The sequence below is a fragment of the Pezoporus wallicus genome, unplaced genomic scaffold (genome assembly GCF_028554395.1).
Source record: "Pezoporus wallicus isolate ANWC-B61680 ecotype Strahan unplaced genomic scaffold, APGP_CSIRO_Pwel_v1 scaffold_3294, whole genome shotgun sequence".
NCBI lineage: Eukaryota > Metazoa > Chordata > Aves > Psittaciformes > Psittacidae > Pezoporus > Pezoporus wallicus.
Window position 1 is genome coordinate 13,965,681 of NW_026635478.1, and position 26,149 is coordinate 13,991,829.

Here is a 26,149-nt window from a genome sequence, read left to right on the forward strand (position 1 = left end):
AGTTTCTGTTGCAATAATACCTGTTTCAAAGGGATGAACAACAGTCTTATTACAGCTTCATAATATAGATCCATACAATACAGGATTGCTATGTCAGCTGGTAAGCCTTAATAGTATGGATTCAAATAACCTTTATCAAATCTGTGTTGTAGTGCAGTATAACGTAGTTCAATTATTTGTACCTGGGAGCAAGGAAGTGCAGAAACAGCTCACACTCACAGGGGAACCACACTAAGCTTTGCAGGTGAATGCTGTATCTCTGAGCTAAGCCCCTAGCAGAGGTATCCAAACTGGTGTCTGGCTGCAGCAATACTGAACTCAGCACTGCCCCCCCAAACCACCTGAGAAGCATAGCGAAGTAGTTCATATCTACTTCCACGTATCTGCATTTAAAGATGAAGTTGCAAACAGGTGAGACAACTAAATACCTTGCTGCTACTGAAAATGGACTGCCCAGCCCTCTAAACTTCTTTTCTCACAACTGAATCTCAGCTGTTTTTTTTTCCACCCATATCATCCCACCAGTTCCAGTTTTTACCAGATTTTACTTGGCTACTTCAGCTCACTAATGCAGTAGAGAACTGTCTTCTTTTTCTCCTCCCTTCTTTCCTGAGATTTTGACAAGGCAGTAACATAAACTGGTTTATTGCAGAGTTCTACTGAGTTGTAAAAGGTAAAACAGAGAAGTAATGACTGGCAGGGACAGTGAGTCACAAACCCACCCTGTACTCTCCTCCCTGAAAATGATAGCTCGTGAGCATTTATAACAGCTATACAGATACAGCAGTATTCACATTCCTGATTGCTCTGCAAAAGCAAGACTTGATTTTAGTGCTGCAGGAGCACTGAATCTTACAAATAGGCAGACTATGATTTTCAAAAGTTGATAATGCTCATTTTGCAATGTGGCCATTGACAAGACAGAAAAAGTAAAAAGAGGAGGCTGAATACAGTATCAGGAGATCTGGAAAATACCACTATTTGTATGCTCAGAGCAAAAGAACACAGATTCACAACACATGAGATAAAGCTGGCACAAGATAAAGTATGGATAAACAGGGCACAATATAAAATGTAATAGAGGGATGATAGCTGTGGCTGCTGCTCTTTGTTTTTTCAAGTCCAGCCAAAACCCAAGCTGAGCACATACTGCAAAGATACAGATCCACACACAAAACTAACGTCATCACTCACACAGACAACACAAAGAGCAATGTCTTCACTGCTCATCACCCACATAACACAAACAGCAGCTCAAGTAACATGAGTGACATAATATTCTATTTGAATGTCTCAATTCCACCTGCTTCCCTACTCCCTTCCTGTTCAGGCTACAAAAATTGGCGACTTCCAGTGAGAAAGCCCTGGACTCTTCAGTGAATGAGAAAAGACTTGCAATGATGTGTAAGGTCCTGTACCTGGGTCAGGGCAATCCCAAGCACAGCTACAGGATGGGCGGAAACTGGATTGAGAGCAGGCCTGAGGAGAAGGACTTGGGGGTGCTGGTTGACGAGAAACTCAACATAAGCAGCAGTGTGCGTTTGCAGCCCAGAAACCAACCATGTCGTGGGCTGCATCAAAAGGAGCCTGATCAGCAGGTTGAGGGAGGTGATTCTTCCCCTCTACTCTGCTCTTGTGAGACCTCACCTGGAGTACTGCATTCAGCTCTGGGGCCCTCAGACAAGAGGGATGTGGACCAGCTTGAGCGAGTCCAGAGGAAGGCCATGAAAATATCAGAAGGCTGGAGCATTTCTCCTATGAAGACAATCTGAGAGATTTGGGGTTGAGAAAAGGAGAGAAGGCTCCAGGGAAACATTATAGCCTTACAGTACCTAAAGGGGGGCTACAGGAAAGCTGGAGAGGGACTTTTGACGAGGGTCCATAATGAAAGGACAAAGGGGAATGGCTGTAAGTTGAAAAAGGGTGAATCTAGATAAGGTATGACCCAGAGTCCAGTTTCATGATGGACAGCTGCATCATGATCTCTGCTTCCCTTTACCAAAAAGCTTTTAGCAACGCAAAGGATCTGTTAGCATCAAGGAACACTGAAAGCTGACAATTCCCACACCTGTTTGATGATCACCTGGCCAGTAGAATTTGTCCAGAAGTAGAGCCTTGTAGCATGCTAGTCATATCTATCTGCTGTGAGCATTAAATAACAAATAATTGCTGTTTGTAAAGGTGTGCAGAAAGATGACTATGACTAGGATCCTGGGGAGAGAGGGATGGCAGTGGGGAAGAGAAAGCACTGAAATTATAAGAGTTTGTGTATGTGTATATTTTAATCAGCAAGCTTCAATCATGGTCAATTGGAAAGGAAAAGAAAGATTGGACTATCTGTATTCATATTTATGGGAATGCTCTTTGTATGTGAGTGAGAAGCAGTGGGGAGTATGCTCTCTGTATTGCCTGTGTGGCTGATGATGCTATTTTGTTTATCTGCATCTTTGCAATGCGTACTCAGCTTGGATTTGGCTGGACTTGTAAAAAGGAACAGCAGCAGCCACAGCTATGAGTCTGAGATGGGAGATGCCTCCTGGGTCTTAGACCACACCAGATTTCACTGTAATAGATGAAGAAAAAGAAATCACCCCAGGATTCAGCTGCTCCTTAGCATTGTCTACCCTGCTAGGGGGGTCTCAGTGTACAGTAATAGATGTCCAAATAAAAATGATCCCATAGAATTCCCATAAAGAAGATCCACCTTATGTGTCACTTTCTTCCAAAATCAAGATAAGCTTGAGGGAACAAAAAATTAAGAATCGGAATTCGGAGTTTTGCAAGGCTAGAGTTAGTAAAGCTGAAATTAAGCCTTCAAACAGAATTCCTGAGGCTGTTGGAGGTTGGAAGGAATATTGCAAGTTATGATATTGATGGGGTAGGAAAGACCCTACAACAGGGGATCAGATCATTCAAAATCAGCTACCAAAGCCAATATTTAAACAGATAAATCTTCTTCCCTAATTGAAATTGGGATAAACTGTTGCTTTTCTTGAGGTTTAAATTAGGGTTTTGTGTTAGTCCAACTTCACAATCAAAACATGCCGTTTTTTTCGACGACAACTCGGGCAAGCCTTTATAGTATCTGAGCAATCCATCTAAACATACTTAATTCATCACACCTAAGTGGGAGGAAGGTTTTCTTATCAAGGACCTACATGCAACAACACATAGTATAAATGAGTTAATGCTATTTATGAAAATCTTAGTTCTTCAATCCTTTGTTCATGTATATTTCACACTAAGATTGAAAATACCACCTTACACTTTGCCGGTGTGTTACTTTTAAACAACCAACCAGGTACTATGTGAATTTTTAAAAACACTGTAACAAAGGTGAGCACAAAATCATAATCTGAAGAGCACTGAAATAAACAGAAGTGTTCAGAAGATAGGTCATCCACACCAGTAAGAATTTACTTCATATTCCAAGTATTTTTCTTCCTATAAAATGATTTCTTGTTATTAATAATGCAGCAGCTTCTACAAGCATGATCATGAATCAGGATTCAGTGGTGTTAGGCATCAGACAGAATAAAAGACTGTTACTGTCCCAAGTACATCGTCAATTAACTAAAGACAATATTTGTTAAAGTGAAGATCAGAGCATGCAAGGATTTTAAGTTTCACTTACACCTACACTCACAACACAGCAGAAGAAATATTTGGCAGATAAAGCAAATCTGATGGTGCCATGTAGTGTGATATAAATGTCTGACTTGTCTAAACACGCCCCAGCATTTTATGGCCTGACACAGCAAGACTTTTTATTCATATCAGCTTGAAGTTCAGTGGTTTTCTCTTTCACTTTATCTCTGTGTTCCTTTAAAATCCTCGGGGAAAGAACCAATACGTTTGAGAAAAAAAGTCAATAATACCCATAACAGATCAAAGCAAAATGCATATTCCCTAAGCCTATAAAATTATCCAGAGACTGACAGAAAATGACAGAATTTTGTGGACAACCAAAAAAGTATAATTAATGTGACTCCATGACAAAAACACTTTTGTTCATTTAGTTAGAAATATATAACTGTTGCTGATTGTTAGCACTTACTGTATATTACAGAGATTCAAAACAATGACTTTCTCTTGTTATTTTTGAGGCTGGAGCAAAAAGAAAAACACATTTGGCTAACTAAATGTGTATCAATTACCCGAAACATTCACAAAGTATCACTAACTTCAGAAAAAAATATTAAAGATCTGCCAGGGAATTACCAGCGTTTTCATCTCTATATGATGCACAGAGATACAGATTTCTCTGTGAGTAGTGCAGAGGGGACAGATTTACCTGTACTTTTACTCTTAGCTTTTATATAACTTAAAAAAATCTACATCTTACTCTCCCCCAGCCCCGAGGCAGACAGCAGAGTTTGAACTGTAATGAGCAGAGGAAGAGCATCCAATGTTCGGCTGCAAGGATCCAGCAGCATCTGTTTCCAAGACCATTTCTGCAAACTTCCAAGAACTTCCTGCAAGAACTACCACTACATCACAGGTCCTCAGCTTTCCTAGCAGCAGTCCAGGTGTTTCTAGGTCTATCCATGGCTTCACTAGTTTACATGGGACTTTCTATGAACCTGAGCTCAACTGAAGCAACAAGGTCTGGTTACAGACCAGTTTAAAAGGAACAAATAATTTATCACTGTAATTACCTATCAGACTTCTTTATTAAACAGTTTTCTCTGTCACCAGTGACATGCCAGGGACATATAATATTCATAGACTGCGTTTTCTTTGCACCTAGCTAAGTGAAACATAGACTTCTTGGTATTATACCCAGAATATGCACTGTGTTCATAGAAAATTAAATTGTAATCCTAGAATCAAACAGAAAGATCACTTCAATCAATTTCGCACAATATCCCACTCCAGGTTTAAAAAAGGAACACAGACATACCAAAATATGCAAATCAAGAAACAGAAATAGATCATCTAAGGAAAAATTAGAATTTAATTCTAGAATTAACAGTGAAGAGCAACAAAAGAAAAGAAGCCCATGCCTGCCTCCCAAACAACAATACAAGTATTTCTTTAGCAGACATTTGTTCTATATAGTAGCTCTTGCTTTATCTCTCAAAGGCTAAAACACAGATATGCCTGATAAGGTAGTGAGGTCCTGTGAACTTTCCTTGTGATGATGAGGCAATTAGTACATCAGAGTGCTTGACAAAGCAGGTGAAAATAATTCTAGTAACCTTTTAAAAAAAAAATAACAAATCCTTGGAAAGCTTCAGCAACAGTGGCTGCGTCCACACAGTATGAGCACCCACATCTGCAGTTTGAGACCAGTGTATTCCAGCAAATAACCAGTTAAAAACCTCAGCAAAACATAGCAATAAATTAATTCTATTTCATTTTTTGTACTTCTGAATTTTTTCTGCTCCTTCTTTCTCAGTCAGCCAGAACCTTTGTAGCCCTTGGGATCTTTGTAATTAAGAACAATGGATCAAGCCCTGATGGCATTCTCAGCACTTCAGCTGAAGCCTTAACACAATAAATGCAAATGTAAGAGATCATCTACACAAAAGCCCGACTTGGCAGCTACTATGGCAAAAGAAATTTAAGAAGAAATAGGTCCTCAACCTATTAAGTGTACACAGTGAGCAAAGTCAAGGTAGGCAAAGCATTTCTTGTAGGCCTCCTTCAGGTACTGGAAGACTGTTGTCTTCCAAGAAAGCTGGAAAGGGACTTTTTACAAGGGTACATAGTGACAGGACAAGAGGGTAGACTCAGATTAAACACTGGGAAAATATTCTTTACTAAGAGGGTGGTGAGACACTGGCAGAGGTTGCTCAAAGACGCTGTGGATGCCTCATCCCTGGAAGTGTTTAAGGGTAGACTGGATGGGGCTTTGAGCAACCTGATCTAGTGGAAGATATCCCTGCCTACGGCAGGGGGGCTGGAATTAGATAATCTTGAAGGTCCCTTCCAATCCTAACTATTCTATAATTCTATTATTGTCTTATTTTATAGCTGATGAACAGAGAGAGAGAGAGAAGGCTTTATTAACTCATTTAAGTTCACTCGGTAAGTCTGTGCAGGGCCAAAATGATGTGCTAAACAGGAGCGTGCCTGAGCAGCACCTGTATCATAAGCCATTTTATTTAAATAATTGCTTGTGGTTACACTAATCCACTCAAAAAGAACATTGGATGTTCCTGGATGCTCACAATATGCTCACAATATTCTTGTACTGCATGTGAATATTTTGCTTTGTGTCTGTTGTTTCTTCCTTCAAATTTAATATTACAATATTCTTCTTACTGTCATGATGTTTACTCTTTAATTTGTCTGACTACAGATCAGCTTCATCATGGCTTTTTTTTTCACTATGACACTTTCCCGAAATCCTATCATTCTATTCCCCCTTTCCTGGAGTATCACACGCACACTGCAACTACCAGTCTTCTCAAATGACAAGGAATTGAAAAGACCCCCTTCAGGCTGCTATTCTTCCTTTTAATAATGAACTGTGCTTCCTGCCTTGCAAAGAAGTGACACATGTTATAACAGGAGCCCTTTCCGATCAATTTTGTAGTACACTGATTTCTAAGATGTGGGACTAAAATACAGCAAAAGTTAATAACGCTGAGCTGCAATGCCCACTGGTAGTACACATTCCTCTCTGATTACAGGAAAAAGTAGGTAAAAACAATCCCATCCTGTTGTAATCTAAAATGCAAAGTTGTAAATTGGGACCACTCTGTTGACAGCATGTTGTTAGGTTGTAAATTGGGACTGCTCGGCTGAGAGCAAGATGTTAGGTTGTAACTTAGACCCGCTTTGTTGAGAGCAGTATGGGTCTGTGGGGCCTTGAGGTATGTATAAAACAAGGGTAGCCTGTGAAGATGAGAAAGGCATGACCAAGACAGACAGGGCCAGGTCTTCAAGATGAGGAGCAAATCAGAACTAACCTAAAACACAGACACAATTGTTAAGTAATTCACAAGAGTATTTTCACATGCACAAGCACAGAGATCAATCAGCGGAACACTATCAATGATGATCAGAGACCCCTCGGGAGCACCTCTGGTAAGAAAAGCACATGCATAATTAAAATGCAAATATTACAAGTAGTTCCATGAAATCTAATGTAAAACATTTCCTGGAAAGGTTGTAAATATGCATGTTTGTTGGATAATGAATGGTACCTGTAGACTCCAGGTGTGCTCACCTTTGCAAAACGATTTATGTGTCTGTCCTGTGCTGCAAAATAAAGAATGCCTACTTCCTAAAACTCCAAATTGACACTGAGAGTTTCTAAAAACTGTTGGACTTCAAGCTCAATAAGCTAATCTGATTCTTTGTGTGAGAACAGGTTCAGGGTTGTTTTCACCAAATATGGCTATATAGACTTGTATCAGCTCAGCATCTAGTGCCATGTATTTTGGATCATTTGTAAGAAATTAATGAGGTTATTCACAAAATAAGCAACTAAATTGCATCCACTGATAGAGTCTGTGGTATATGGTTTCACAGGAATTACATGGCTATATAGCAAGAATTAATAATTCATTAATATTCATGTTTATTATTAGCTCAGCAAGCAAATAATTATAATTTCATTATGTATATGCTCCTTTTCAACTAATCCATTGTCATTAATCATTCCTTTCCTTAGCTATCTCAGGCAGCACATTCAAACATTCAAATGAGTCATTCAGATCCATTCATTTGATTATAACCATCTTTAATTTGACGACTTTCTTTGTTTTACTTATGCAAAACATTTTATTTTCTTGCATGACATGTTAGAATTAATGGCCTGGTGGGCTGCAAGTTCTCTGTATTAGAATGATTCATCTTTGTTTTACTAGTACAATTTTTTAAGAGAGCTAAATGACACGTGAGACACCTACTCAGTCCATTTATGTGTCATGTGTTTTCTCACAGAAGAATTCAGTGTGAAACCTTGGATGGAGTCTCTCCTCGCACCCAGGGTCTTCAAAGTATGCATTTCCATACATGCAAGAAAATAAAACAGATTTCCTAAAGGGAGAACCTTTGAGGGATGAAGTTCAAGGCTGATACTGCTCCTCTATAAAAACAAAACAATGAACACAAAGGTATGCTTGTAAAAGGCTATATGAATTATCAAAATAAAGTAAAAAGAGATCTGGCCCTAACTCTTTCAGTTACATGGAGGTGTCTAGCAGCAATCTTTCCTATAAATCAAGAACAACTCAGCTGTGTTTCAAATTTTCAAACTATCCTTTTTGGGTACCAGCAAGCAGAACTGTAAATCTATTTTCAAAGGAGAAACAAGTACATATGTGAAATCTGGCACATTGTTTAATTTAGGTAAATTGCTAACAACTCAGTTGATTTCTCAGGAAAATTGAGGTGACTTATTTCTAAATAAATTAGCATTCTGGAGGCATTGGTGTTCAAACTATATGCATTGTACAAAGAAAATCACAGAAGTATTGATGGGCATGATACACAGGAATATAAAGGAGTATCTGCTATTTTCAGTCCCTTAATGCTTAGATTACAGCCCATAGATCACCAGTGCTCTGGTAGATGCACACTGTTAACTCATTTTATCTCCTTGATGGAAAGTTACTAAAAGTAAACATATTTTCTACTCCCACCATGGGAGTAACAGATGGTCTTCTGTGGTTTTACAGAAGGTAGGAGGGAGAAAAGGTCCCCAAATTATCTCTCTGCTAAGAATACATGCACAGAGAAAACGGAGGAAAAAAAAGAGAGAAAAAAAGAGAGTACAAAATAGAGAGAAAGGGAGGACAAATAAAAAGAAAGAGGGGAGAGAGAGAGTAGAGACAATGAGAGTGAATTCTCAAATATTTTTTGCACCAGTCCTAGAGTCATAGAATAGTTAGGGTTGGAAAGGACCTTAAGATCACCTAGTTCCAGCCCCCCTGACATGTCCCTGCCCCCCACGCCTCAAACTAGACCGTGTCACCCAAGGTTCTGTCCAACCTGGCCTTGAACACTGCCAGAGATGGAGCATTTACCTTTTCTCTGGGCAGCTTGTTCCAGTGCCTCACCACCCTCACAGTAAAGAACTTCTTCCTTATATCTAACTTGAACTTCCCCTGTTTCAGTTTGAACCCGTTACCCCTTGTCCTATCACTACAGTCCCTAGTGTAGAAAACATTTGCAAGGCTAGACTTCAATGTCTCATTCAAAGACTGTCAGGCAGTGATTTCAGTTCTGGTATTTTCTTGAAGTCAGCAGTCTCATGAATTCTGTACCTTAAAGTCCTGGTAAGAGGGCTTCACCTTGCCTCACTTTGCCTTGCCTTTCCTTCTCTTTCCTTCCTTACCCTCCCTTACACCTCCCACAACTCCTGTCCTAACAAATCAATGCCAGGAGCATCCGTGATATTGCTCTCCTTCTGCAGCAGTAAAAGCAAACTTGCTATCTCCCTCTTCCTCTTTCACCTGGCCAGCTAGGGCACCCCCTGCAAACCAACTGGTGCTACAGTATTCTTTCCTAATCAACTCATGATCTACATACAAAGGTCTTGGAATTAATGACCTACTCGATTGACAGAGTAATAAGTATTCTTTACAGCATCCACTTAATTTAGCCTGCAGTAAGCAGGCTAAATTAAACACCTGGAGTGATGCAGAGTCTTGGGTGACATGGTTTAGTGTGAAGTGTCCTTGCCCACAGCAGGGGGATTGGAACTGGATGATCTTAAGGGCCTTTCCAACCCTAACTATTCTATGATTCTATAAGTCTATGAAGCTGTTGGACGCTATTATGTTCATGATCCCAAGAGTGAAATTAAGTTATAAATGAGGTCAAGTAGTGTAATTGATCAGTTGGTTTATTACAGAAGGACAATTATTATAAAAAAGGGAAGTTATTGTAACAAAGGGGATAGCAATAGGGCAGATTGGAGAAAGGATGGGAATGAAGCAAGGATTCGGGCTGCAGGGAGAGAGAGAGAGAGTCACCATTGTGGATCCAGCGGTCCATGGGGATCTGTTGTTGGAAGTGGTGGGAGTCCGTCAGCGTTTGTAGTCAGTATCGGAGCAGAGTGTCCCCTGAGAGCCTGTAGTAGTAGTCATCAGAGGTGGGTGTCATCCTGCAGGTGTCCTTCTGGAGTTGTCCCCTTGAAGGTACTCATCTTGGCGATGTCTTTTTTCCCCCTTTTATAATGAGTTGGAGGGGAGCACCTATGTTCTTAATGTCATGTATTACACATTCCTGGATGACCAGACTCCCTGATCTTGCAGCCAGCTCTTCAACTGCACGTCTGCAGCAATTCTTGGGATAATGAGAAGCAATTCCTCACACCAGTCCTTGAGCTAATGGACTGAAGAGTCTTATCTCAACTCCCCCCAGCCATCTCTGAGACAATGGATTGGTGGAATTCTATCTCAGCTTCTCATACCAATCTTTGAGACAATGGTCAGTACAGTCCAATTTCAGATCAGTCTCACACACCACCTGGTGTCTCAAAGATTGTTCTGGATCCAGGTGGTTTTAGAAAAGAGATAATGTGAAAGAGGACAAGAAATGAAAAGAGCAGTGGTTTAAATTATTTTTACAACCAATTGATTCTGTGGATATATTAATCAGATTTGCTTAGTTATGTTAGGAGAGGCAGTAGTTACATGAGCCAGTTTTTGAATTCCAGATGTTATTCATTTTACTACTTTATCATTATCAATTTTCAGACAACAATTAGCATCATTTAATTTGCCACGAACTCCCCCTTCCACGGCTAGCAAAGTAATCAGGAACCATGAAGTATTGAAATACCATTTGCCTGGCCTGATCTCCTAACAGATCAAGGGTGCGGGCTATATCACTGGTAATGATTTCTAGGATAGCTTGAAACTGAATAATGCTATTTAAGTTATAAATAGGTTCTTAAGCACCGCTGAGCAATTCATTAGTGTTGCAGGTAGCCAGTCTGCAATACTGTATAATTCATTACAATACTTTATCAAAGCCTCCCAAGTGACTGAGCCACTCAGGGCCCCACCAATTTGTTTATAAATATTCACTAGATTTCCTGGAATTACAATATTTGCATTTTAAATACACATTCACTTCCTTGCTGGGTGGTGATCTTGAAGGGTTTCTGGTGGTCATCGATAGTCTTCCTCACTGTGTCTACTGATTAACATCTGTGCTTGCGCATGTACAAAAGACTTCTGTGAATTACTTAACAACTGTGTCCATGGTTTATGTCAGTTTGTTCTGATTTGTTCATTACCTTGAAGAACTGACCCAATCTTGCTCTCAACAGAGCAGTCCCAATTTACAGCTCACAATTAACAAAGCATTTTGAATTCACAACTTAGCATTTCATCTTACAGTTCCCCCCTTTGAGGCTTACAGGATACATGTATATCCTATAACGCTCATCTCATGTTATTTTCCCATATTTAATTCTGAAACACCATTGTGAACACCAACATCAAATCATGCCTGCTAGGGTACAAACACAAATAATTATTATTATAATTATTACAAACAAGTTCTTTAACTGTGTCCAGTTTGGTAGCTAAGAGGGAAGTGTACCACAACTCTAAAAAACCCATGAGGTATTACCAGGTACAGGGTTAACCAATGTACAGGGGGGTTGTACAAGGGGGTTAGAGGAATTCACTTGCTTAAACAAAAGTATTGTCTGTACCTATCATGCCTACTAAGCAGAACAAAGGCACTAACCATTGATAAGGAAAAGCAGACACTTGGTTCTATTGACAAGGAAAAGCAGACACCTGATTCTACTGATAAGCAGCTATTGATAAGGAAAAGCACACACCTGAAGGGGGCGATGCAGATGGTTTATGGCTGGGACACTGACCAAACCCTTAGGCCATACGTGAAGACTAAAAGGTGAAAAGTTCAAGAAGAGGTAGACTCATTTACTTCATCTTGAAGACCTCTACCCACAGGAGGAAGACTCAGTTACTTCATCTTGAGAGCCCTGCCCATGACCAGAAGGGGCACTGCGCAGGTGCAAAGGACCTTCTAACTCATTATAATACGAAGCAGGGATAGGACATGAATATGTATAGGCATATTGTACAACCTTATGAATATATATAACTTTAGAGAATAAATGTAGAGGGAAACAACACTGAAGCACACATGACTTTGAGGAATTATCCCCCTGTGTCTCAGGGCTGAATAAAAAGCATACCTACTTTACAACTTTTAATGAGTTGTGGAGTCAATCCGCACATCAGCATCATCTCTAGTGACTTGGTGCAAGATCTGTTTGTTCCCAAATCTCACCCAAATCTGTAGAAATTTTGCTGCTCTGTTCCATGTATGTGCAGCAGCTTGTACAGATGTCTCCGTGGGAAGCTAATAGCAAGTCAAGGGCCATAGAGTTTTGCAATATCACCTGGGATAGGCTGGATACCTCAATCTGTAATGCATGTACTCACTCCCATCCAGGGGAGAAACCATCTAACAAAACTGAGAAATCCTGTGAAATCCTGTGGGACAATTGGCTATAGCATTGTGAGTCAACTTCTCTATGAGGTTGTACAAAGCAAGTGAAAAATGTGTCACCAGATCAGGCCCCACAAAACAATTTGCCTTAATTATTTTCAGTGAACTCTTGAATATATCCACTCTCCAACCCTCCGCTTGCAATCAAGGTGGAGGCACTGGGGCCTTCCACATTTTTCTTTTTCTTTAGGGCCCATGGGGTTTCTTTTGGGCCATTCTAACACCACCTTTTCCAATTTAGCAGTGGGTAATTCATCCATTAAATCTTTAGGAACACCCTTTCGCCACCCCAGCGTCCACAACTCTTGCCTTTTATTAGGAATATTTCTACCTCCTGGGCAAGCAGGGGGTGTCCAGCGTTTCCTGAGGAGGGTTTTTTATCTCTGTTCATCTCTGTCCCTTAGTATCAATTTTACTGGAAATATTGATGGGACTGTACTTTCTCCCATAATTAATCAACTCCTGGGCAACCCTTTCCACGTCCATACTTTCTTTTCTGTCTTTCGACAGGTGACAGCAGTCCTTCCAGGGCAGCAACAGCCTTTTCAGTTTGGGATGTTGCTTGTGTCTTTCTCTGCAATTGGACCCCTGCAGCTTTCAGGGAGTTGGGAAGACACCGAATGAGGGGAGTCACACGTTCGGAATTGACCAATATCATCCTCAGGGACTCCTGTTTAAGTCTAAGTCCCTGATCGTACATCATTCGCAGACATACCGCTTTCTGTACATTTTCTATCAACCAGTCGACTGTCCCTGTGATGGCGAAGGGATCTCCCCTTTCCAAAATGTTAACTCCTCCAGCCCAATAAGCTGCTCTTTGAGTTAAGGACCAGGGTGCGCGGTGCTTATGGGTGGTTAAAAATGCTCCTAGCCCCCAATACCACTCAGCTTCCTTCTCACTTAGTAAAATGTGATCTCCCCCAGACAGCGATACTCTCCAAACGCAGTCAGTTTCTGATTCTTTTGCAGTACGACAGAATTCCTTTTGAAGTTTAGCTAATTCCGTAGCAGTATACAGAACCTCTTTGGTGGTAATTTGTGGGAATTCGTCCTCCCCGCCTTCATAAGTATATTCCATTTGCATCTAGGGGCAGAAAGAAGCAGCAGACATTTAATTTTTCTAACCTTAGTCTTTCCTCTTCCAGATCACCGTGAGGGTATTCAATTGTTTTCTCCAACCATGGAGAGGTGCATTTCTCTGCAAGGAGCTGCTCTTTCAGGGTTAATTGCAAGTAGTTAGCCTGAGTTTTCTCTTTGTCTAACTGTTCTTTTGAGTTAACTACCTGGTCCTGCAGGGATCCAGCTCTTGTAAAATTTGTGTGAACTGAGGTTCTGCTGTTTGTTGTTGTTCTATAGCTTCTACTGCAGCAGCCAAGCTGGCGCCCAGTACATCACAGACAACTGATTTAACCTTTCCAGGCCGCAGTTTTGCGTCCTTTTGCAGGGTGCCTATTCGGTCTGTTAAACTTTGCAAATTATGCCAATTTTTCTTGGCCCATTCTACCCCTGGCAGAGAGGGGCGAGCCTTACATTTCTCTAAAAGACCATATAACACATCTCTGCCCTGAGGGGCAGCTTCGCTGCTACTCATTTCTGAATGGGACAGTAGTCGCAGAAAAGCGGCATGTTTTGTTTCAACAGAACCCACCCCTTAAGTCACTGAGAAGCACACCGGTAATAACTTACACTTCATGCGACATTACGGTACTTTCCACTGCAAGGGATCCTGTCCCTGATGCCAGCTTAAATGTCAGGGTCTGACTGGAGAAAACCCCAGTGTCGGACTCTGTTTCATTCATGATCCCAAGAGTGAAATTAAGATGCAAACAAGGTCTTTGGAACAAGTTGCCCAGAGAAGTTGGAGATGCCCCATCCCTGAAAGTGTTCAAGGACAGGTTGGATGAGGTATTTAGCAAACTGGTATAATGGAAGGTGTCCCTGCCAATGTCAGGGAGGTTGAATCTTAAGGTCCTTTCTGACCGAAACTATACTATGATTCTATGAAAAGCAGAGACTGCAGAACTCGTAACTCACAATACAGCAAGCAGGGAGTTATCTTTTTTTTTAAGTTTTCTTCAGCTCCAGTTGAGGATTATGTGCAGAGCTGCCCTAAAAACTCTTACAAATTGAATATCATCCCTCCTAGCCCTGGCATGCGGTCAGGAGAGGGGATCACTATGCAAAACTGCATGGGACAAGATGATTCAGAGAAAACTCCAGAAACAAACTCACCAACAAAGTTTAAGTTGACAAACAGGCATTCTTTATTGCAGCACTGTGAGACAGGAGGGATAGCTGCTCCTAACGTGTGTCTTCGTACTGCTACATGAGCACTCCCAATATAGTCACTGGGCATACATACATATTCATGAGGCTACGTATGCATGACATCATTTTCCAGAAAGTTTCTCCCATGGTTTATATTCCATTTTGTGCTTTTGTGCCTCTTTGTCTCAAAGGTCACTTCTGGTGTTTAAATATCATAGTCAAAAAGTGAGGATCCCAATAGCCATCATTTAGGAAACACAAAGTTGTTCATGTAGTCATCAGACTACATCTGGTGTATGGAAGTGATACGCACATAGACTCCACAACTTGTTAAAAGTTGTAAAGTAGGTATGCATTTTATTCAGCGCTGAGACTCACGGAGATAATTCCTCAAATTCATGCGTACCTTAGTGCTGGTTCCCTTTACATTTATTCTCTAAAGTTATATATATTCATAAGGTTGCACAACACGCCTATACATATTCATGTCCTATCCCCACTTCATATTATAAAGAGTTAGAAGGTCCTTTGCACCTGCGCAGTGCCCCCTCTGGTCATGGGCAGGGGTCTCAAGATGAAGTAACTGAGTCTTCCTCCTTTGTGTAGGGGTCTTCAAGATGAAGTAAATGAGTCTCCCTCTTCTTGAACTTTTCACCTTCTAGTCTTCACCTATGGCCTTAGGGTTTGGTCAGTGTCCCAGCCATAAACCATCTGCTTCTCCCCCTTATCAGTAGATTCAGGTGTGTGCTTTTCCTTATCAATAGCTGCTTATCAGTAGAATCAGGTGTCTGCTTTTCCTTGTCAACAGAACCAAGTGTCTGCTTTTTCTTATCAATAGAACCAGGTGTCTGCTTTTCCTTATCAATAGAACCAGGTGTCTTTGTTCTGCTTAGTAGGCATTTACAACAGACAATACTTCTGTTTAAGCAAGTGAATTCCTCTAACCCCTTTGTACACCCCCCTGTACATTGGTCAACCCTCTGCATCAGAAGGAGATGAAGCACTATTCACACAAAGTGGCAGTGATTAAATGCACAGCGTAAAGACTGCCCTAAGCAATGTAATGTCATGAATTGAGTTGAATTCAGTTGGAGTCAAGATGAGTCAAATCTAATTGAATTGAATTGGCAAGCCTAGTCAGCAGGCTAGGAGGACCATGCAGGACTTACGCACATATTTCTGTGCCACATGGACAGAGATTTATCAGAAAGGAGCATCCTGCTGTGTTTTCTTTAAAAAAAAAAAAACAAAACCCAAACCAAACCAGGCAAAAATAATACAACCCAAACTAAGGGTTAAGACACTGATATTTCATAGAAATAAAGATATATAATTCCTATTTCTAAGTGACCTTTGGAAATTAGCTTCTTTTTTACCCTCACAACATTTCTTTAGAAACTAAATCAAGCTGTTTTCAGCAGCCAGCCAGGAGGGATTTTGTGATTTCTTCTCTCCCCTCCCTGCTTTCTCTCAACTGTTTTCAGGGAAAAAAAAAATAAAACAATGTAGGAAATAAGATCTGAAGGAATGTCCATTTCCCCTCCAGCTGAGATGTGCTTTCAAGGAGCATGAATGTCAGGCAGCACAGGTTAGCCCCAGCTAGACCTGGTGACCAGCCTGGCTTTTGTTGTCTTAAAGTCCAATAATGCCACACTTTGAAAATGTGATACCAGATAAGCCATACAGCAAGCAAAAAGTATGCATTGTATAAAATAATTTCAAAAGATGAAGCTCTGTTCTGTGTCCTACACTTTTTATTAAAATGTACCACTTAGAAGTAATTATGTAACCATGGCATAATTCTAACATAATTTTTAAGATATGCTTGCTTCTTCTAAAAGAACTATATAATTATGACCAAGCATACCTATTTTCCTTATACTTTAACCTTTTTAAATATGTGCTTCAAGAATATAAAAGTGAGTAATACTTAACAATGATACTAAAATTAGAAAACAAGCACAGCTAGCTTTGAAGCAACAGCAGTGCAAGAACTTTAGACTCCAAAGAAATGCAACTCCCAGCATGTTGTTTTAAGGATTATTACTGCAAATGGCAAATTCATTGCTAACATGCACATAAAAGTTAGAGCTGGGAAAAAAAAAAAATTTCAATTTGCTAATAAAAATTCTTTTAAAAAATAATTTTAAAGATATTTGCTGTCATTTTTTTGATAGTGTAGCATCTACCAAAGCGGACTCAAAAAATATCAAAATACAACAAATGTCCCTTTTTGACAAACAAATCTCAACAAACTTTCAAAAAAAACTTTTCTTTTTTTTTAGACAATTATTACCTTTCAGTAGATCTTCTCGTGTCATCTATTAAAATGCGTAAATTCAGCTTAACTTCACTTTTCCCGAACAGTCCTTCAGACACAAGCCTATGCACACATTGTCTGTAGTTACCACTTATGTAGGTTGAGTTTCCCTTCTATGCACCTTCAACATTTATCCGCGATATATTTACATCTCTTTCTTCATGGCTTAATTTGTCATGATTTAATTAAAAACCTGAAAACTAAATAACTTTTGATTCTGAGACTAATGCATTACCCTTCAACACCATTTCATGTTTTGCAAGGTAAAGACATTCTTCCTAACACACCTCCTCCCCTTCATTCTTCATTGACCTTGGTGTCTGCAGCATTGTTCCTCACGATTTACTCTCCCTCAACCTCTACACAGTGTTTTCTGCCCTTTCTTAAACACGCTTTCCCAGATGCACCACCACTGCTGCTGCTGGGCTCAACTGTGCCCTGCGGTGGGTCCATTGCAGCCAGCTGGGACCGCCTGGGGACCTGGCCTGGGGCAGCCCCCGCCTCTTCTCCCTGGCACAGAGGCTGTCCTTGCAGCGTTCTGCTGCCAACACCTGGGCATCTACACCCAGTACATATCCCAGCATAATTTCATCCTTTAGAATGGTGCAGTAAGTTCTTGAGTTACCTTAATTAATAAGGTCTGCATTACCTTAAAAAATACAGCTGCTTCAGAAGTCCTGCCTTTTGTCTCTGCAAGGTTTCTGTCACTCAGTGTACCTCCCTGTAATGAGAATGAATGTAAAAATTGTTCTAACCATGGTAATAACACTGCTGAAATGTTTCCCTGTAGGAGTATCCACATTTGAGACTTCCGCTTCTCCAAACCTGCGGACTTAATCCTGCACAAATAGTTACTAATTTAAAAAAAAAAAAAAAAAAAGTTAGCAAAGGAAGGAGTAGAGGTTCTTTAATTAAAAAAAAAAAAAAAAAAAGCTTTACAGTTTCTTCATCCAGAGAGTTCAATACATGCTGATACTGGCACCTGCATCATTCAGAGAAGACATCATTCACAGTCACCATGTAATCTTCTATCCACAATTAGAATTGATCTTGCAGCTGGAACCAGATGTCAGGCTCACATATTTACAATCATAGAATCATAGAACAGTTAGGGTTGGAAAGGACCTTAAGATCATCCGGTTCCAACCCCCCTGCCATGGGCAGGGACACCTCACACTAAACCATATCACCCAAGGCTCTGTCCAAACTGGCCTTGAACACTGCCAGGGATGGAGCATTCACAACTTCCTTGGGCAGCCCATTCCAGTGCCTCATCACCCTTACAGTAAAGAACTTTTTCCTTATAACCAATCTAAACTTCCCCTGTTTAAGTTTGAACCCGTTACCCCTTGTCCTGTCACTACAGTCCCTAATGAAGAGTCCATCCCCAGCATCCCTACAGGCCCCCTTCAGATACTGGAAGGCTGCTATGAGGTCTCCATGCAGCCTTCTCTTCTCCAGGCTGAACAGCCCCAACTTTCTCAGCCTGTCTTCATACAAGAGGTGCTCCAGTCCCCTGATCGTCCTCAGGGCCCTCCTCTGGACTTGTTCCAACAGTTCCATGTCCTTTTTATGTTGAGGACACCAGAACTGCACACAATACTCCAAGTAAGGTCTCACAGTTATGCAGCCTGAAACACCGAACATAGCATCTCACATTTTTACACGGGACTTACACCATTTACTTTGACTTAACACAGCTTGGTGTCTGGCCTTAAAATGTTTTTTTTTTTTCCTTTCAGTGAAGCTTCAAGTTCTTCCTGTGCAGTCTGAAAACTACACCTGCTTCAATACATAGATTTTATAGATATAGATTTTCTAAAGCCACACTGCAGAGTAGGGCTGAGCACTAATTCCATAAACCACTACTGAATCCAAAGTGCTTTGTAAACACGGTATTATTATTCAGCAGTCTGACTACTGGGCAGGTTTCTTCTGTGGCTTTAAAAACAGATCATTCCACAGGCTTCACTCTGGATCTGAAAAGAGAGGCCTCAACCTTGAAGAGGTGTAATTCTACTGTCTACTTCCAAATCATGCATCAAACATGCACACCTAAAAATAGTGTTCTAAACAGAGTCATGGTTCTCTTACAATCATTCATCAACAAAGTTCATTACTTGTGCCCTTAAGAAAAATCAAATCAGTAAATAACTAAGTAGAGTTTGGCACAAAGCTTAACAGAAAAAGCATGTGACATTTGACCTAATATTCTGCTTTATCCTGAAATATGCCAAATAGCCATAGCTCTGAGTTATGCAGTTCATTACTGAGATGCATAATCTGGCAAGATCTGCCCCACAGTCTGGCATCTCTGCATGCCCCATTGGCAACAAGAGGGTTTTACAGATCCCTGAGCATTTTGTTTTAAACTATCTCCTGTTAAATAATCTTCAGTGGACATTTCTGCCAATTACAGCTTCAGGGTAATGTAACTTTTGCTTTGTGCAGAAGGCTGGAACATGGCAGGTAGGTTGATCTGTCACTTAAAGGCCATTTCTATCCCTCAAAATACGAACTGTAAGCATTTCTTCTTGAAAAATATTTTTCGAGTCAGAATCTGAAATCCAAACCATTTGAAATAGAAATCCCAAAATGATGATTCTGGATCACCGTTAAGTGAATTGTGTGTAGCCGCATAGGTATGTTTTACCTTGCTGGCCAGCCTCCTTGGTCAGGAATTATGAATTTGATGAAGAAAAGAAGCACATCCTAGATGTCTCATACCCAGAGTACATCCTGAACAGCAAGCTCCAGATAGTCTTAGCTTTGAGTAGAATGGAGCATCATGCACCACAACTGTAATTTCTGTAAGGAATTCCACTAGATTTTCAAAACTAAGACATACCTTTTAACCAATTAAACTGATTTTTAATTCCAAACACCCTCAGCAAAGAGTGTGGAGGATAGAGAACAATGACATTTTGAAGAAGTAGCAAAAGATTCTGTAGAAGCCAGATGTGCTACAGAAAATATGCTGAATTACTTGGGGAAAAATTACTAGAACTGCACTTGGCTTTGATGTGAGTTTCTGCTTATGACACAAATCACAGCACTAAATACGCAGAGAAGGAGGCTCACTGGCATGCTAAGCAAAGGGAGTTGAACCTCTGCAGCTGGAAACTTACATTTCCTTCTTCTCGTGTAGTCTTGATGCCTCCTCCTGAAGCATCTGTCACTGTTTTTGAGCCTGGCTTAGTTTGTGAGACTTTCTCTCTAGGTCTCTCTGCAGCTCCTGGTTAGTCTGCTTCAGCTTGGTGTTCTCTACTTTGATTTCTTCTTTGCTACTGAGAAGTTCTGTACATTGCTGCTCCAACTGGGATGGAAAAGAGAAGAAAGTATTATAACTAACTGATGCATCTTGATTTTGAGGCTTTCAATTCAAGTCTTAGAGGTCAGCTGAATGGGGAAACTATTTCTATCAAAGCCAACATCTGAATAAAATACATATGGTGCTCTTCCACTGCGCTACGTACAGACATAATTATGTTACGCAAACCCAAAACCATTGCATTCTATAACTGAATTTCATTTAGTTAAAAAATGCAACAGGACAAACCAAAAAAAAAAAAAAAAAAAAAAAAGGTTAAAGAGCAGATTAGCAGTATTTATTTAGTTGATATTCACAACTGCTATTTTAGACAGTTTCCCACAATGACAAGGCCTACACCGAGCAATTCAGAGTTCTGCCTGAAAACTGTTTGATCTAAATCTGGTAGCTGATAAACCTTCCCATTCCCAGTAATATCAACAAGCAGTAACCTTTCTGCTACCTCCACTAAATCTGCCAAGAACTGTGACTTAGAGCTTTTTTATTCACTTTTCAAAGTACATAAAAAGGGCAGATCCACCTTCCCTGTGAAACAGGTAACAGCAGGTGACGTGGTTTCTGGTATGTAAAGAAGTGATACCTGATTCTCCTTGGCTAACTTAGCAAAAGTTATGTAGGCTAAAATTAGTCCACTTTGTACTAGGGAAGGCATTGCTGACCTGAAGATATGGAAGTTTTTCTGTTTGTTGGGTTTCTTTCAGTATGCCTTTTAAGGGATGTAAAATGTACTAGGAGCATTATAATGATTCCTGTTCAGTCTTCCAGATCTGAGACAGAATGGAGGATTCTACTAGCACTTTCATTTTGCCCATCCCAACAAGTAGAGCTCACCCAACCCAAAATCTGTCCTTACCCAGCTCTGCTAGTCTGATCACGTACACAACACTGCTATTGTTCTAGTCTTGTTTTTAAATGCAACCTTAAGGCCCAGGTTAAAAACAAAAGCAGAAAATACTTTCTAGCTGGGATTGTGAAAGGTCAGGAATGAGTAGATTGGGAGTACTTATCTCAACAGCAGCTTAACATATTTGCAGAACTGTAGCCTCAGCAGGCTCACGATTCATATGGAAAACTGACTAGCTGGGCATCAAATTACTGCTGAACAATGTTGGTTTACACTGCTAGATCACTTCAGTTCTGGGTATCACTTCCATTCCCTGACAGAATGAAGTGATGTATTCCAAGTAAAATACAGATATTCAAATATGACAGGACAAGACTTTCTTATCCAGATGAGTGGTTTCAGGAGAAGGAAAAAGGGATCACAATGACACACTTTCAAAAAGCTTCAGAGCAACAAATTATGGGCAGAAATCTCACTTACAGAATACTATGGTCATGTGAAAACTTACACAGGGACTGGCCTGGAAATGTAACTGCAATGGTGTCCATCATCAGCTCCTGAAATCATAGGTACTGATGTTACAAATACTTCCTGCAAATTCTGGTGCTTACTCTTGTGAGAGAAGCCATTCCCTAAAATGGAACAAAAACTCACAAGTTTAAAACTGAGTAAAGAACTGGGATTATACAATACAAACAAACTGTTCCTGAGGACAGTTTTGCTGCCCCTTAAAGACACACACAAAGCACTCTCCATGCATTCCCTTGTTCTTAGCTCAGCATCCCTTCCATATTTTGTCTTTTTTCTTTTCGTATTTATTTCAGGTGTGCATGAAGGATGAAACATTTATATAGTGTTATAAGGCTGGAGATTATTTTGTTCTTTATGCCTTTCCTAACAATCCTAACACTTGATCTGCATTTTATGAGTGCTTCTGATCCATGTTCTCACGGATCTCTTGCTCAGAATCACGCACTTCAGTGGTTGTCATCAACACAGAACCCATCATCAGCACAGAACCCATCATTTATGTGAGAAGCCCAGTGACTCTTCTGCATTTTACCTTGTCCATACCTATTTTCTTTCCCTTATACAAGATTCTGTGCCCTAGATGTTATGCTAGACATCCTCTGTCCCCAGTGCTTCCTTCTGGGACATGCCACCACACATCCCTTAAAGAACACTACTGAAAAGAGCTTGTGCTTTATCTAAGCCATTTAGAGCAAGCTGATTTAAGAGCATAGTAGCCAGCAAAAAGGCCTAGCCAAAGGAATTCCTAGCCAAAGGAATCTTGGTCTACAGAAGCCCAGTTAGTATGGATTCAGATCAGTACTGTGGATATGCCAAGCATAAGACCCTTGCAAGTGAGACTGCTAGCTAGGACAACAGAAACAACACTGAACTCATCTTTCCTGGAAGTCCCCTTTCACATTTTTTATCATAATTTCCAAAACAGGAATAATTACATTGAAACGGGAAGAGAAGGGAAGGGAAAGAATGCATTATAAAGTTTGGAAAAAAGTGTTTCTGTTATTCCTAAGAGGTTCTCTTATATAATCAAGCACATAAATTGTAATTAAACTAAGCTACCATTACCATCTGCAAGAATAGATTTAACTATCAAAGTATATTTCCATGCAAGAGGAGGAGGTGAAAGTGTCAGCGCTCTGGATAAGGCAAACATTAGTCAGGTGGAAGCTAACCTAACACGCATTAATATCTAGGTGAATGATGACTAATACCAGAAAATGAGTGTGGTTATATTATTATAAAAACAGATCTGAGGAAAGATGAAAGTCAATCTCAGAGATTATTATTAGGAATTAGGAAAATATATGTACAAAACACTGTCCCTCACTACACTAAGTTAAGAATTCCAATAAGCAGGTTAGGCTGCTACACCCGAAAACAAAAATCATATATTGTGTGTTAAGATTGATGCTGGCGGCTAATCAGCTGTTTGAATAACAAAGGTTTCAAATGCTATCAATCATCTGAATAAAATTATCTCACTCATCACACTGTTAGAAGCAGCAAATTCCATTTGTCCAACACAGCTTCCTTTCCATAAAAATAAAATGGGATAGTTTAATTTTTATGGTACTACAAAGATGCTACTCCTCAAAACCAGCCTTGTTGGGATTCATGGAAAATTTGTAAGGGAGAGAGGAAATTATAAATAAAAGAAAACACAAATAAAAAAGGAAACACAGTAATACTATTAATTATAATGCAATGAACAGAAAAGGAAAACATGAAATTAGATTTAAAATAGGACTAATAAAAATAAGAGAGACATTTTATTGTCCAAAGATAGGCAAGTGTAAACAGTAAACATAAGATAAAACTTCCTGATACTGCTGCCTGTGCTACTTGATTACACGAGGCTTAAAACTGAGTGTAAGGCTTTGAATAACTTCTGTGGGTTTTATACCAAATTTAGAACATGTATGTTAGAGAACCACAGGGAAAGGGTTTTACAGAACTACTGGTTGATAAGTTTTAAACATAGCTTTAAATTAAAAAAAAAAGGAAAATATTAAAATATAGTAATTAACTGTAATAATTTTTGCAGTTAGGCTAAAAATACCTGATTTGTGTGCCCTCACAGGTATCTTGAAAGTATAAATTATTTTACTCTGGTGTTGCAATGTGGTAAACACCCTGCATAAACCAACTTCTGATTCATAGCAGTACTGAACAAAGGCAATTAACATCTGGCAGTTGATTCCAATTATATAATGGCCTTTTAGTTCAATTCTATATTCTCATCAGCTAAAACTGCATAAGCTTGTAAACTAGAGATTTGTCTCCCATCTTACTCAAGATTTGTCTCCCATCTTACTAATACAAACCTAGAATTCCCCTCAGCTTCAGCAGCACCTGGATTCATTCCTCAGAGAAGGATCTAAAAACTACACAGAGCTAGGAAATGGTTCACAAACTTCTTTTTCCTCTTCCTTCCCTTCCTGTCTTACTTCTCTCCTACTTTCCAGGACTGGCACTCCCAACCACTGCTGCCAGGAAAAAAAACCAAACATATTACATGTATTTTTATTCATATTTGTCCTGAGTTACTGCCTGGTCTTAAACCATGACAATATTCTACAAAGGAAGTTGGTTTCACAGCATTCCAGTTCAGCCCTTTAAATTCCAGTGCCACCCCCTTTCCCTGTCCTTAGCCGTTCATACACTGGCCTTCAAGACACTTTATAGCAAGTTCACACATGCAGAAATACTCTGCTTCCCCACACAGGCCATGCATTTTAACAAGTAAAACACATCAGGCTTTTAATATGGGAACTTGACAAGCAGCTACCATGCAAGAGAACCATGCAGTGCTATAAAACTGCTATCACAGATTTATCAGGAGCTGATTGTTCAGGAGGGAGTATTTCAAGTTCATAGTGCTGTACCGTCAAGAAGTAAATGAGTATTTGGTAGAGCTTTGAGCAAAGGTGTACACTACAAGACCCAAATCATTGTTGATCTCTCCAGCTGTCTGGGGATTAAGCCAGTTCCCAGTGCATTGAAGAGAGTGGAATTCTGCTACATTTTCATAAGATTACCCTACTACCTGGGGAAAATACCTGAAGCTTTTTTTTTCTTTTCATTTTATCATATAAAAGGAAAACTTTTGTTCTGTTAGGATTAAAAACAAGACAGAAAAACCCAAAGAGCAGACTGTGAAAGCAGTAGATGATATTTAAAAGAGATTTTGTAAGAAAAGAGAATTCATTATCAGGTGTTCTGGAAGCTCCATAGCAATGACAAAACAATCTGACCTATGTTTGTTTTGCAAATATCTGTGAAGGTTTCAGAAATTACCATCACTTGATTTATCTCTTCTTGTTCTATTGTCAGCTAGTCTGGCACATAAGCACTTGTCATTTCTGCAGGCTGGATGCTCCCCTAGCATTTCATTCACGGTTTACATTCTTAATTCTGTTCAAATTAGACAGAAATATAAAATAATATCCTGCTTTAACCAAAAGTGTAACACAATTGAAAGTAACTAACAAGCATCAGAAAAAAATAATCTGGTACTTTAGTTGGCAAATATTCCCCACATACACTCAGGGAAAATAATTAAAGCTATAAGGGCATATAATTGTTATGTGAAAAAAATGTAAATGTTTTGAATAAATCTCTATTCCCTGTACCATACACTTTTACTTACATAATTGTATGATTTTGTCAATATTCAATAATATGACCTTTCCCTTTCCAGTAAAGCTGTGGAATAAACAGAGATGGAGATAAAAGGGAGATGGTGCTGTTGTCAAGCACATTAACCAAAATGAAATGTAACATGAGCACACTAAATTCACATGATGAGTTCAGAATCAACACTCTCACAAGGGTTTGATTTCTGCCCATACATGCAACTGTGACGTGAACTGTTGGGGTTTTACAACTGCTGTTCATGCAGTTGGTTGTAATGGTACTTCTTTCCCTTTGAAAAAATACAGTGATTTACACACTTTGTACACTAATCTTCTGAGATGCTGATTCTACTCTTCCACCAAAGGTGGACTCTGACACTGTCTCATGCTAAACCCAATGAGAAGCCAGTTCATCCTTCCTATACTGTTTACCCTTATGTTTAGCTATCTTCTCTATTTAGAACTCTGTTGTTTGAAACACAGTTCCCCTTCTTACTACATTTGTCTTTCAAATGCAAAGCACAAAAGCGGACAGAGCTAACGGCAAACAAAAATTATATCCACTGTGTGGATACCAAAAGCAAGACGGATGAATGTACGGAGCTGGATGGATAGATGAATGTATTCCACACTTTCAGTGCACAGCTTTAGTTATTCCTTATTCCAGCACCAGACTACACATACATACAGTGTTTTGTTTGATACATTACTGTAGTGCAAGTCTCTCACTTTTGTTTAAATGAATAGAAAAAAAAAGAAGG

General features: G+C 39.7%; 1 protein-coding gene across 1 annotated transcript in view; it reads right to left on the reverse strand.

The window, feature by feature from the left end:
- Positions 1–3,742: 3,742 nt before the first annotated feature.
- The window catches only part of CRACR2A (calcium release activated channel regulator 2A), a 37,160-nt gene continuing 14,753 nt past the window's right edge, over positions 3,743–26,149 (reverse strand). Inside the window, 6 exon segments of the mRNA XM_057431177.1 lie at positions 3,743–3,833; positions 4,747–4,823; positions 13,175–13,543; positions 17,411–17,606; positions 17,697–17,768; positions 20,176–20,363. Coding sequence (XP_057287160.1) covers positions 3,743–3,833; positions 4,747–4,823; positions 13,175–13,543; positions 17,411–17,606; positions 17,697–17,768; positions 20,176–20,363 — 993 coding nt within the window.